At 47.0% G+C, this 14,889-nt stretch overlaps 1 protein-coding gene across 1 annotated transcript in view; it reads left to right on the top strand.

Moving 5' to 3' along the window:
* Positions 1-20: 20 nt before the first annotated feature.
* MRPL49 (mitochondrial ribosomal protein L49) overlaps positions 21-14,889 on the top strand; it is a 30,870-nt gene continuing 16,001 nt past the window's right edge. Inside the window, exons 1-3 of the mRNA XM_033954416.1 lie at positions 21-255; positions 3,602-3,764; positions 6,540-6,664. Coding sequence (XP_033810307.1) covers positions 157-255; positions 3,602-3,764; positions 6,540-6,664 — 387 coding nt within the window. The 5' untranslated portion in view covers positions 21-156. The remainder of the gene's footprint in view (positions 256-3,601; positions 3,765-6,539; positions 6,665-14,889) is intronic.

Raw genomic sequence — 14,889 nt, 5'->3', positions numbered from 1 at the left:
GCCTTCTGTCCTCACTTCCGGGTATTTCAAGCCTCTCTTTGAATTCCAGAACGCTAAGTGGTATCGTAGAAGCGAGGCTCGGAATGTAATGCTGGCCTACGGAAGTTATGGGAAGAGCGCTGTTCCAAGCTTGGTGGTGTTTCAAGCACGGAGAAGATGGCTACTATCGTACAGGGTTTTAGAGGTGTCCGAAGGATTTTAGCAGGAGTTCGGTGCAAAGCAGGATCTGAACTCGGCCTCAACCTCAGGTCGCAGGTAAGAGTTGTTCCCTTTTAATTCTTTGCACAGTCACTTAACCTCAGTCCGCAGGGACTGCAAGTTTTTGTGCCGTGGGAAAAGGCTAGTTGCAGCGAAAGAAGAAGGTAACTCATGCACAGTGAGCTGCTGCTGTCTTCTGATGAATTCCAGGGACAGCATCGCGGCTTCTCAGCGTTTCGATTCAAGATCACGTCATAGTCGTTATGGAGATTAGAATTCAGCTCTTAGCACATTGATACTGGGCAAGTCACTTAACCCTCCATTGCCCCAACTACAAAACAAACCAACCCCTTAGATCAGGGGTGCCCACACTTTTTGGGCTTGCGAGCTACTTTTAAAATGACCACGTCAAAATGATATACCAGCAATAGAATTTAAAAAAACACAAAGCATACTGTAGGCAGAGAAAATGTTAATTATAATTTATATTCGGGGTTTTTTTTTTCCAAAGAGGTCAAGGCAGATAACTTTAAAATATGCAATGTCACCTCAGTAATAACTATAAACAAATATACCACCTCCCCTTTTACTAAACCGCGATAACGGTTTAGTAAAAGGGGCCATAGTGCAAAATATAGACGGCAGATATAAATTCTCAAAACAGACACATTTTGATCACTAAATTGAAAATAAAATCATTTTTCCTACCTTTATTGTCTGGTGATTTTATGAGACTCTGGTTGCACTTCTGACTGTGCATCCAATATTTCTTCCCTTCTTTCTACCTCCTGCATGCTTCTTCTCCTCCAGACCTCATTCCATTCCCCAACCAACATCTCTCTCTGTCCCTCCATGAGTCCAACTTTTTCTTCCTCTCTCCCTGCCTGCTCTTTGACACCCAACACACTCCATTCTCTCCCCCAACTTTTTATTTCTCTCTCCCTGCCCCCCCCTTCTTTCTGTCTTTCTTTACTACTACTACTACTATTAGTACTACTATTTATTATTTCTAAAGCGCTGAAAGGCGTATGCAGCGCAGTACATTTTAACATACAATAGATGGTCCCTGCTCAGAAGAGCTTACAAACTAATTTAGACAAGACATTTCAGGGTTGGGGAAAGAACATAAGTAATACCTCTGCTGGGTCAGACCCGAGGTCCATCGTGCCCAGCAGTCCGCTCATGCGGCGGCCCAACAGGTCCAGGACCTGTGCAGTAATCCTCTATCTATACCCCTCTATCCCCTTTTCCAGCAGGAAATTGTCCAATCCTTTCTTGAACCCCAGTACCGTACTTTGCCCTATTACGCCCTCTGGAAGCGCATTCCAGGTATCCACACACGTTGGGTAAAGAAGAACCTCCTAGCATTCATTTTGAATCTGTCCCCTTTCAACTTTTCCGAATGCCCGCTTGTTCTTTTATTTTCGAAAGTTTGAAGAATCTGTCCCTCTCCACTCTCTCTATGCCCTTCATGATCTTGTAAGTCTCTATCATATCCCCTCTAAGTCTCCTCTTCTCCAGGGAAAAGAGTCCCAGTTTCTCCAATCTCTCAGCATATGAAAGGTTTTCCATACCTTTTATCGCTCTCCTCTGAATCCTCTCGAGTAAAGCCATATCCTTCTTAAGGTACGGCGACCAATATTGGACGCAGTACTCCAGATGCGGACGCACCATCGCCTGATACAACAGCAGGATAACTTCTTTCGTTCTGGTAGTAATACCCTTCTTGATTATACCTAGCATTCTATTCGCTCTCTTAGCAGCCGCTGTGCACTGTGCTGTCGGCTTCATTGTCATGTCCACCATTACCCCCAAGTCCCTTTCTTGGGTACTCTCCTTCAATAACATCCCTCCCATCGTAAAGCTGTATCTCGGGTTTCTGCTTCCCACATGTAGTACTTTACATTTCTCAACGTTGAACTTCATCTGCCATCTCGTCGCCCATTCCCCTAGTTTGTTCAAGTCCCTTTGCAATTCTACGCAGTCCTCTTTAGTCTGAGCTCCACTAAATAGTTTGGTGTTGTCCGCAAATTTTATTATCTCACACTTCGTCCCTGTTTCTAGATCGTTTATAAATATATTAAATAGCAGCGGGCCGAGCGCCGAGCCCTGCGGGACACCACTCGTGGCCATTCTCCAGTACGAGTAGTGGCCCTTCACTCCTACCCTCTGTTTTCTACCCACCAACCAGTTTCTGATCCATCTATGTACATCTCCTTCTACCCCATGGTTCTTCAATTTCTGAAGTAGGCGTTCATGGGGTACCTTGTCAAAGGCTTTTTGGAAATCTAGATATATGATGTCTATGGGGTCTCCTCTGTCCATCCGTTTGTTAATTCCTTCGAAGAAGTGCAATAAGTTTGTTAGGCACGATCTCCCCTTGCAGAAACCATGCTGGCTGGTTATCAAAAGTTTGTTTCTTTCAAAATGTTCATCAGTGTTGTCTTTTATCAGTGCTTCCATCATTTTCCCCGCAACTGAGGTCAGACTCACTGGTCTGTAATTTCCCGGGTCACCTCTTGAGGAAATGATACAATGGATATAGGTATCTGACAGTAGTGAGTGGGAGTTAGGAGTTGCAAACAGATTAAAAAAAAGTGAGCTTTTAGCTTGGATTTGAACGCTGCCAAGGAGGGAGCATGACGTATTGATTTAGGTAGCCGGTTTCTTTCTCTCTCCCTGCCCCTTCCTCCCCCAAGCCACCGATTTCTCCCTGTTTCCCGAACACCGCAAAAGCCAGGTCCATGCAGCCACTGCACAAGTGCTGGGCTCACAAGCATCCCCTCCCCGATGGCAATTCTGACATCGGAGAGGAAGTTCTGGGCCATCCAGGCAGCAATTGGCTGCCCCAGAACTTCCTCTCTGATGTCAGAATTGATGTCGGGGGGGGGGGGGGGTCTTCTGGGCCCAGCGCTTGTGCAGTGGCTGCATGTGCCTGGCTTTTGCCGCATCGGGGAAGCAGGGAGAACGCAAAGATTCGCATTGCCCTTGCGATCTACTGGTAGATCGCGATCGTTCTGACCTTTTGGGCACCCCTGCCTTGGATTGTGGCCCACTAGGGACAGAGAAAGTACCTGCATATAATGTTAAAGCTGCTTTTGCTGTATCTCAGAAAGGCTGTATATCAAATGCATGATCCTTTACCCTATAGAATAGACTGCGTGGGTATAAAAAAAATTCCCCTAGATTTTTACCAAATGGCAGAGGAAGTGGATACAGCCAACAGATTTGCATCCAGCCCATGGTGACAAAAACATGTCACGTCTGGCCCTCCAGTGTCAGAAGTTTGCTTAGCCCTGGTAGAGTCTTAGTATATAAAATCATCATATATTAATGGAGACTCCTGTTAATGGCTCATCTTCTCCGTAGCTAACTTTTTTTTTCTTTCCTTAAACTATTTTAGACTCACACAGCAGCCCAGCTTAAGAACACAGAGCCTCCTTATAAAGATTTTGTGGAGTCAACAGAAGAGTACAAATATGTGGAGCGACTGATCCCATCTACTCGTATCCCTGATCCCCCCAAACACCAGCATCCCACCCCATCTGGTTGGAGGCCACCAAGAGGTATGAGTGCCAACTAAACTTTAAACATTTTCCTGTTGATATTCAAAGTGATTTAAGTGGGCAGTGCTACAATTTCTAGAGCACTACCAGGCATATGCAGCGCTGTACATTCACAAAGGAGACAGTCCTTGCTCGCATGATCTTACTGCTCGAGTGAGTTTACAGTCTAAACAAGACAGACAAACAGGATGCCAAGCTAGGGGTTACAGTTAGAGGGGATAGTTAAACTGCTGGCTAGGGTGGGGAGTAGGGTTATGGATTGAAGGCTATATCAAAAAGGTGGGTTTTCCGTCTGCTTTTAAACAAGGGAAGGGAAGGGGCTTGGCAGACAAACTCAGGTAGTTTATTCCAGGCATAGGGAGCAGCTAGATGAAAAGAACAAAGTGGAATTGGCAGTGGAGGAGAACGGTACAGCTAAGAGCAGAGATCTGAGGAACAGATCTCTGGGAGGTGTATAAGGAGAGAGAAGTGAGGAGAGATATTGAGGGGCAGCAGAATGAACACACTTATAGGTCAGCAATAGGAACTTGAACTGTATGTCTGTATGATTAACCAGTTCAGGAACACCCTGTATACGGAGATTGGAGCGATACCCTCTCTTCTCGAGGTTCTCAAGTTTATCCAGCATGTAAGTTTGATGTGTTAGCAAATCTTTAGTATGTGTATCTACTGCCGCAAACTCCTGCTGTTTAGCCATGTGCTCCTCGTTTTCACTCACTCAATGGCCCAATTTTGCTCTCACCACTCAAATCTGCAGCCAATGTTGTGAGTTCATCTCTCATTGTCTTTGTCGGCTCTGATTTCTTCTAGGATTGCTTAAACCAACACCATAGGGTCTGCCGATAAATTAGCAGCGGCAGTGGTATCGGATTCCAGTATGAGGCGATTGGGCCCGGGAAATGCCTCGAACTGCCATTTTAGTAGGCTCCAGGCCGCTAGTAGTGTAGGCAAAATCTTTTAAAGTCTGGTGGCTCGAGTGGGATGTCTTTTTTGTCTGATCAAAAGATAAAATCTTTATCTTTCATTAATGAGTGCTCGGGTTACTTTATCAGCAAGGTTTATGGTAGATGGATAGTGATTTACTGGGGAGGCATGCAGAGCAACTCGCGCAGCCGTCCAATGACATCACTCCTCTCTCTCGCCACCACCCCCCAATATTACTACTTTTCACTTGAAACATAGTGCCCTGCAAATAAGAGGGACATTTTGTTTATAAGTCCCACAATTCCTCTCCTGATCCCACACCCTCCAGGGCCTACCTTAGCTCCCTGGTGATCTAGTGGGTCGATGGAGGCAGGAGCAAAGTCCCCTCCTGCCCCTTGTGGCTAGATACCAGGCAATTATATTACATTACATTAGTGATTTCTATTCCGCCATTACCTTGCAATTCAAGGCGGATTACATCCAAACTAAAAAGAATTACATTCAAAATTTGAAGGAATAGAATAAGCGATGACATAAAATTTTTAAGGTAATAAAAAAAAACATCAGGTAAAGAGTTACCAACGGGAAGAAGAAGTCTTTAGGAGATAGGAATAGGTTTAGTACTGGATACTATGTGACAGTACTTGTATGTGACCCAGTACTGAATATTTACTTATTTACACTTATAGCCCGCATTATCCAAAGATCTAGGTGGATTAACAGGATATCTGGGGTTAATTCGCTGACTTCTTTTCCCCATTTCCCTTCAGGGTCTTCTCCCCACTCTCTACTTCTCTTCTCCATTTTCCTTCAGCGTCTCATAATTTGAGGTTGAGGGGTGGTAGATTCAAGAGCAATATTAGGAAATTCTACTTTACGGAGAGGGTGTTGGATGCCTGGAATGCACTCCCGAGAGAGGTGGTGGAGAGGAAAACGGTGACTGAGTTCAAAGAAACATGGGATGAACACAGAGGATCTAGAATCAGAAAATAATAATATTAAATATTGAACTAAGGCCAGTACTGGGCAGACTTGCATAGTGTGTATATGGCTGTTTGGGGGAGGATGGGCTGGAGATGTCTTCAATGGCTGGGAGGGTGTAGATGGGCTAGAGTATGTTTTGATGGAGATTTTGGCAGTTGGAACCCAAGCACAGTACCAGGTAGATTCTTGCCCATAAATAAATAAGAAGAAAAAATTAAAAAAATTTAAATTGAATCAAGTTGGGCAGACTGGATGGACCATTTGGGTCTTTATCTGCCGTAATCTAATATGTTACTATGTTAAATGGACTTCAGGACAACCACTGCCACCCTTCCCTCCCTTCACTGTCTGAACTTCTTACAGTTTTTAAACTGGTGCTGAGGAGACACCTACAAATTCCTAGTACAGTCCTCAGTTTTGCAAATTCTTAAACATGTAAAAAAAAATAAAAAATTATATATATATATATATATATATATATATATATATATATATATATATATATATATATATATATATATATATATATATATATATATATATACAGTATATGTTTGTGTGTGGAATTCTATCAAGCTGTTCATCTGGTTTTACTGTCATATGTAAATTTTTGTATATCTCTGCACTGTTCTACAGCGTTGACATTTGAAATAAGTTTACCATCCTTATTTGACACAGGGTTTTAATCCCTTTTTAAAAAATTTAACAGTGGGCTTTTATTGAAACAAGTGTAGCATGAATTTAAACCAGCAAACAAATAAGCAATCATGACCATCTTTCTTATGAGACGTTCAGTTTTCTGTGCCTTTTACAAGTTTGCAGTTTTGTGTAGCTGTATTCTTATTCACTTTTCCTCTTTCTGCACAGATCCTCCACCTGCCCTCCCCTATATGATCAGACGCTCCCGGATGCACAATGTCCCTGTTTATACAGATATAACCCATGGCAATCGGCACATGACCATTATCAGGAAGATTGAAGGTGACATTTGGGTAAGGTGCATCATTTAGTTACTGATCAAAAATAACAAACATGAAACAAGGTAGTCGTAGTCATCAGAATGTCCAACTTTCTAATAACAGGAGTTGCTAAGCAAGAGAAGCTGGAGATTCAGTTTTAAGTATTTGATATCCTGTCTATCATTACGTCTAGGCGGTTTCCACAAAAATAAAAATTGTTACAAACATAGGGGGTTAGAAAAAAAAATCATATTAGGACACATAATCAATAGAACAAATTAAAATAGAGACACACAAGGGGGGGAAGGGAATAAATACAATATTCAAATAAAAGAAAAAGTCAAACAGTAGGGGGGAAGGGTGAAGTACTGTACTACTTAGAAATAGAGAGTTCATAAGGAGCGAAGGCATCCTTAAATAGAAAAGTATTTAGTTTTGTCCTATATATGGGTAAGGAGTATTCATTCCTGATATGGCTTGGAAGTAGAGAGCTGCACGGGAACGGGGACGACGGGAATCCCGCGGGACCCGCGGGTTCCCCCTTTGGGTCACGGGGATCCCGTGGGGACGCCCCCTAGGGTCGCGGGGATCCCGTGGGGACGCCCCCTAGGGTCGCGGGGATCCCGTGGGGACGTCTCCGAGGGTCACGGGGTTCCTGCGGGGCTGGATGTACTCAGTCGCGCGGCTCTTCTCCCTACCTTCTCTGCTTGCAGCACAGAGCCGAACGGAAGTCTTCCCGACGTCAGCGCTGACGTCGGAGGGGAGGGAGGGCTTAAACAAAGCCCTCCCTCCTTCCGACGTCAGCGCTGACGTCGGGAAGACTTCCGTTTGGCTCTGTGCTGCAGGCAGTGCAGGTAAGGAGGAGAGTAGCCTCGCGGTTCGAGTGGCTACCAAGGGAGGGGGCGGTCCGCCCCGCCACACCCCGCCACGGTTGCAGCACAGCCGGCCAGGTCCCCTTACTTTTGTGGCACTTCCCCGACCGACCGACAACAGCCCCGGTCCGACAATCCTCCCTGCCCTGTAGCCGCGAATCTAAATTATCTTCTTACAGCAGCTGTAATAAGGTAATTTAGATTCGCAGTTAAGGGCAGGGAGGTTTGTCGGACTGGGGCTGTTGTCAGTCGGTCGGGGAAGTGCCACAAAAGTAAGGGGACCTGGCCGGCTGTGCTGCACCCGGGGTGGTAGAGAAGGAGTGGGGAGAAGGACGCTGAAAGGCCATGGGGAAGACGGGAGGGGGGGGGAAGGACTCTGAAAGCACTTGAAGACAGAGGAGGGAGAAGGACGCTGAAAGCACATGGGGAATACAAAGGGGTGGAGAAGGACGCTGAAAGGCCATGGGAAGGGCGGGGGGGGAGGACTCTGAAAGCACTTGTGGAAGACAGAGGGGGGAGAAGGATGCTGAAAGCACATGGGGAAGACAAAGGGGTGGAGAAGGACGCTGAAAGGACATGGGGAAGACGGGGGGGTGGAGAAGGACGCTGAAAGGCCATGGGGAAGACAGAGGGGGGAGAAGGACGCTGACAGGACATGGGGAAGATGGGGGGAGAAGGACGCTGAAAGGAAATGGGGAAGAGAGAGTAGGGAGAAGACGCTGGCAGGGAAGAAGACAGATGCCAGACTATGGGGGGAGCGGAGAGAAGAAGATGGGTGCCAGACCAATTTGGAAGGGGGAAGAAAGGGAGAGGCACAGTAACAGAGCAAATGGAAGATGCAGAAGGAAGAGAGACAGTGGATGGAAGGAATTGAATGAGAACATGAGGAAAGCAGAAACCAGGCAACAAAGGTAGGAAAATAATTATTTCTTTTTTTTTATTTTGCTTCAGGATAAAGTAGTATATTAGTTGTGTTGATAAAAATTTATAAACATTAGAGGCTCTGGTAGAAACCCATTTGCAAAGTATGTATTCTTCCCAATTAATATTTTCAAATTAATAAAGTCTTTTTGCTTATTTGTAAATGGGTTTCTACCAGAGCCTTTAATTCAATAGCATAATTAAATGAAATAACTATTTCTGAAGTTTATAGGGACGGGCGGGGACGGAGGGGATTCCTCGCGGGGACGGGTGGGGACGGAGGGGATTCCTCACGGGGACGGGTGGGGACGGGTGGGATTCCTCACGGGGACGGGTGGGGACGGGTGGGATTTCTGTCCCCGCGCAACTCTCTACTTGGAAGCGAGCTCCATAAAGTGGGGGCAACTACAGAGAAGATTGTTTTACGTGAAATGTCGTAAAATATGTGGCAAAGTGAGGGAATCAAAATGAGATTTTGTTGGGAAGATCGTAAAGGTCACAATGTTGAGTAAGGAGTCAATATTCTGTCGATGAAAGCTGGAGTATTTACTTGTTTTGTTTTGAAGACAAGTAAGATTTTAAAGGAGATGCGATGTGTGTATGTTTTTCAGGAGAGGGGTAACGTGATCATATTTTTTTGCCTTGAAGATGAGTTTAGCTGCAGTGTTTTGTATTATCTGGAGATATCTGATTTCTTTTCGGGTTATACCATGGTAAAGCAAATTATAGTAGTCTAGATGTGTTATAACTAGAGAGTGAATGAGGATGTTGATGGATTTTTTATCTAAAAGAGCTGAAATTGAACAGACCATTTTTAACTTATAAGCATTTTTGGACCACTGAGCTAATGTGCTGGTGATAGGATAGTTTGTCATCTAGGATCAGGCCTAAGAGTTTGATCGTGGTGTCCTTATTGAGCAGTATATATTTTATGCAGATAGGGGCATTGATATTAATTGTATCGTTGCAAGGAAAGATCATGACCTTGGATATGGGGATATTCAAAGAAAGTATATTATCATTGAGCCAGTTGCCAATCATGTGTAGTTTAATTTTGCGAGCTTCTGCTGTGTCAAGATTGAGAACGGAATAGAAGCGTTGAATGTCATTGGCATAGGCAAAGATTGTAAAACCTATTGATTGAACTAGAGTGAGTAGAGGTAATAGAAATAGGTTAAAAAGGATTGAAGAGGAGGATTGGGAGCTACTTTCTTACTCGCATATCCTTGTAAATGTATAGTTAAATATATGAGCTTGAGATATGTTTTCTTCCTCCCTGAACATCTAAGATCTTTTTTGGACCTTAAAAAGTTAACTAGTGGGTCTGGGTGAAAAAAAAAATTATAGCAGAGGGTGAAAACCGTTTAAGCCTTTTCTTGATTTATTGAAATATGTCTCCCTTAAGTTCAGATTTCTCCTTCTGCTTATTGTGGTCTAAGGAAGATGTCAAATTCAATTTTATTTTTCTTGTATTTCTGTTGGTTTGTATATTTTCTTATTGGAAATGGCTCTGTATTTTTGAAACGAGTGTTTGACTTGTAATAAATTGATAAATGAATAATAAAAAAAAAGGAGCAGAGAGAAAATAGATCCTTGAGGACCCCAAAGCTATTGGAGAACAGTTTAGATGCCGAGTTTTCATGAATGACCTGATATGAGCAATCGGAGAAGTAAACCAGTCAGTCTAGAGCAGTTCCTGAGATCCCCACTTTCTGAAGCCTTGTTAGCAGGAGATGATGATCAACAGTGTCAAAGGGCGCTGTCAAGTCTAATGAGATTAAGCTAATTTCTTGTTATCTAGGTGTTGTTTAATCATGATGGTGAGTCCTAAAAGGGATAGTGCCATGGAATGATGGGCTCTAAAGCCTGTTTGGTTCGGGTACATGGTGTTTGTCTGTTCCAGAAAAGAAGAGTTGATAAATATGATTTTTTTCAGTAACTTTAGCTATGAAAGGTAGGTAGCTATCGGTCAGTAGTTAGAACAGTCGTTGAGAGTAATGTTGGATTGTTTTGGCTTTGGTCGGATAGTCGCCTCCTTCCATCTTTTAGACATAATACCTGTGGTAAGACTGTGTAAGATCATGTTGTGGATAAATAGGCCGAAGATGGTGAAATAGCGTTTTAAGAGTGATAAAGGAAAAGAGTGTTGGGTATTACCCGATAAATTTGGTGATTGGATGGTTTGAAGGACTTCTTGAAGTGAAGGTTTTTTGAATTCTGATAAGAGTGCTGAATGGAATGCAGGATGGATTTAATGGTAAAGGGAGATATGTAGAGGAGGATGGGGGTGTCAAATTAGTTCACGCGGTAAGGATTTTGGTTTTGAAATAACAAGTTCTAGCGAAGAGGGGCTTGAAGCAGTGTTAGTTTGCTGTTTATCCTGCACTGTGAGAGATCTTAATATTGAGTAGAGAACAGCAGTATTATTTGGCATACGAGGTCTGACAGTTAAGTTTGCAAACTCAGCCTAGAAAAAGTGCTACATACCTCATTGCTGAATATCACCATGGTCACCTTCAAAGTACTCCACTTGGGAAGCTATGCACCAACACCAGCACCTAGTCCACCCTTCAAAGCAATTTTGAAACTCTTTTTCTGGAATGCCTATTGGAGCTGTTGTTGTATTACCCTTGATTTCCTGAATGTCATCAAAATGTCTGCTTTTCAATATTTCCTTTATCTTTGGGTAAAGAAAAAAGTCATTGGGGGCCAGATCAGCTGAGTAGGAAGGGTGTTCCAATATAATTATTTGTTTTCTGGCTAAAAACTCCCTCAGACAGTGCCTTGTGAGCTGGTGCACTGTTGTGATGCACAATCCATGAGTTGTTGGCGAAAAGTTCAGGTCATTTTCATCTAACTTTTTCATGCAGCCTTTTCAGCACTTCCAAATAGTAAACTTGGTTAACTGTTTGTCCAGTTGGTACAAATTCATACTGATCAATCCCTCTGATTTTCTTTTTTTTTTTTTTTTTGTATAATCATCTTTATCCCAGGACAAGCAGGCATGATATTCTCACATGTGGGTGACGCCATCTACGGAGCCCCGATGCGGAAGCATTTTCAAGCAAACTTGATTGAAGATTTGTTTGCTCTGCTGCTCCACGCATGCGTGCCTTCCTGCTCCACTAGGGGGCGCATCCCCTCGTGGTCTCCAGTTCAAAATTTTCCGCTGAGCCTAGAAGTCGTGTTTTTTCAGGCTCTGCCCCAACTGCCTTCTAGCACCGCGATTTTTCTTGTTTTTCATCGTTTAAGTCGCTGTGCGCAAAATTTTTTCTTCTTCAACTTGATTCCTGCTTCGTTTGACCGACCCGGAGGCTTCCGGGTCCCCGTGGCCGCGTGGCTACTCGAGCCGCGGCCACTTTCGATTCTATGTCCCGGCCTTTGACCGGCTTTAAAAAGTGCACCCGGTGCGAGCGGCTTCTTTCCATCACAGACCCGCATCGCCGGTGCATCCTCTGCCTGGGGGCCGCTCATCCAACCGACTCCTGTCCCCAGTGCGCTACTTTCCAGAACCGGGCCCTCCGTCGAAGGAAAGCCCGCATGGCGGATCTTTTCGCCCCAGACCAACCTTCTACCTCGGCCTCGGCTCCGGGTAAGTCCCCTCTTCCCTCTTCAGGTTCTGTACCAGCGAAGAAACCAACCTCGGGGACACCGGCGATGCATGGCGGAAGTCCCATGCTTACAGCCCCGACGAAGCCCTCCAAGCCTTCGGGCCGTGCCTCCACCACACGGGAATACTCTGATACGAGGTCGCCCCCGGTGGAGTGCACCGAGGCAGGGGACATGCCTTCGATGCTGTCTGTGCCCGTCTTCCAGGACTTACTCCGAGCAATGATCTCGTCAGAGCTGTCCGCTGCAATGGCCCATCTACAACCGGCCTCTGCCTCGACCTCGACCCCGCATGTGCCAGACCAGCCTGAGCCTCGCGTCGAGCCACCTCGGGGAAAAGTGCGCAAACTTCGCCGCATCTCATCCTCCTCCGACTCCTCGCCGAGGCACCCGAGGCGCTCTCCCTCCACAGACCGCCACAGGGCAAAACGTCGGGCTAAACCAACAGAAACCTCGAACCGCCGTACCTCTAAGAAGGCCCGGGGTTCCCCCACTCTACGAGGCCATTCACCTACACCTCGTACGGGACCGCTGAAGGTGGCATAGTTATCACTCTCCAACCCACGCATCCTCCGAACTCCCCCTCGGACCGGGGCTCCGATCCGAGGTTTCGGGCTTTCACCAAGGGAGTCCGGGTCGAGGTCACCGATTCGACATCGATCGGTACCCCGAACCCCGGCATCGTCCCCGAGGGGCTCCTCGAGACGTCGGAGATCCACGACCCCGGAACACTTTCACAGTACTTCCCCGGTCTCGGAGCAGGAACCTCGCTACTCGAAGGAAGCCTCCCCTTCCTTCTCCACCCGACGGAGGTCTCGTTCACCGACCCCCCACAGGGCCTCGGGAACATCCCGACCATCCTTCTCACGCTTTGTCCAGGACATGGGCCACGCTTTGAATTTAGACCTCCAGTCCGACTCCAGATACTCTAAAGAGTACCTAGCGGAACTGGATATGCCATCACTACGCAGAGAGTCCCTTCGCTTACCGCCTAACCCGATTCTCCAACAGGCTCTCTTCAGGAACCAGGAGACCCCCTATATGGTCACAGCCGTGCCCTCCAAAATGGAGGCCAAGTACCGTACAGTACCCTTTCCGGGATTTGAACAACCACAGCTCTCCCACCAGTCGCTGTTAGTAGAATCCTCCTTAAAAAAGGCTCACCCCTCCTGGGTCTCAGCGGCGGTCTCCCCAGGCTGAGAAGGCCGAACCCTAGACAAGTTCGGCAGGAGACTATATCAAAATGCGATGATGGCCTCTAGGGTGCAAAGCTACTTTCACCTTCATATCCTACCTCAAACACCTCATTGGACTACTGAGAGCCTTTGAGACTGACCTACCGGCCTCCCGCCAAGGAGCCTTTAGCCTACTTTTGGAATCCCTCTCCAACCTACGCCTCCATCTATTCCACGCGACCTACGATGGCTTCGAACTCTCCTCCAGAGAGGCAGCTTTTGCTATCGCCATGCGCCGACTAGCTTGGCTACGCCTGGTCGACATGGACCCCAACTTACAGGACCGGTTGGCTAACCTCCCCTGCGTGGGAAAAGAACTGTTCGATGACACTATCGAGGCGGCTACAAAACGCCTCTCCGAACACGAACGCTCGTTTGCCTCCCTCATCCGACAAAAGCCCAAACCGCCCGCGTCCAGGCCGTATAGGGCCCCTCCGCGCCGCTACCCACAAAAATCCACTCCTGCCTTCTCGCGGCCTCCACCCAGGCGTCCGCAAGCCCATCACCGGGCCATGCCCAAGTCCCAACCGCCTGCGACTACCAAACCATCCCCGTCCTTTTGACGGGATACGTGGAAGGGGGCGGGCCCCCTCCGCCATAGTCCCAGGCCTCCTTCCCATCGGGGGTCACCTCAAAGCCTTTTACCCTCGCTGGGAACAAGTCACGTCAGACGCATGGGTCCTTGGCGTGATCTCATCAGGATACTCTCTCAACTTTCGGGCCATTCCTCCAGACAACCCCCAAGGAATTGCCCACCCAACCGGACACAGCTACCCCTGCTCCTATCCGAGGCTTGAGACCTGCTTTGCCTCAGGGCAGTGGAGGAGGTTCCCCCTGACCAACGGGGGAAGGGCTTCTACTCCCGTTACTTCCTGATACCGAAAAAAACGGGAGACCTACGCCCAATACTAGACTTGAGACGCCTCAACAAATTCCTAGTACGGGAAAAATTTCGGATGCTTTCCCTACCGACCCTCTACCCCCTGATCGACGAGGGCGACTGGCTCTGCTTCCTCGATCTGAAGGAGGCTTACACACATGTCCCAGTACACCCCGCTCACCGCAAGTTCTTGCGTTTTCAGGTGGGGGACTGGCACCTACAATACCGAGTCCTCCCCTTCGGCCTAGCATCATCACCTCGGGTCTTCACCAAGTGCCTCGTGGTGGTCGCAGCAACCTTACGTTCCCAGGGCCTCCAGGTATTCCCCTACCTGGACGACTGGCTGATCAAAGCCCCGTCCAGGGAAGGGGTTATCTCAGCGACCCAACAGACTATTACCTACCTACAAAGTCTGGGGTTCGAAATAAACTTCCCAAAATCCCAACTACACCCCTCGCAGTCCCTACAGTTCATCGGGGCCACGCTGGATACGGTTCGCCTCCGTTCCTTCCTCCCCCCTCCGCGCCTAGAGGCGTTAGTAAGTCTGAGTTGAAGGATCTCTCTGCTGACCTCGGTATCAGCTCGACAGATGATGACTCTCCTAGGGCACATGGCCTCCACCGTCCATGTCACATCCTTCGCCCGCCTCCATCTGAGAATCCCTCAATGGACCCTGGCCTCTCAATGGCGTCAAGACCGGGACCCGATCGACCGTCCCGTGACAGTGACTCCTTCCTTGCA

Source organism: Geotrypetes seraphini, chromosome 8, assembly GCF_902459505.1.
Source record: "Geotrypetes seraphini chromosome 8, aGeoSer1.1, whole genome shotgun sequence".
In the NCBI taxonomy this organism is placed as follows: domain Eukaryota; kingdom Metazoa; phylum Chordata; class Amphibia; order Gymnophiona; family Dermophiidae; genus Geotrypetes; species Geotrypetes seraphini.
This window is presented reverse-complemented; position numbering and strand designations above follow the sequence as displayed.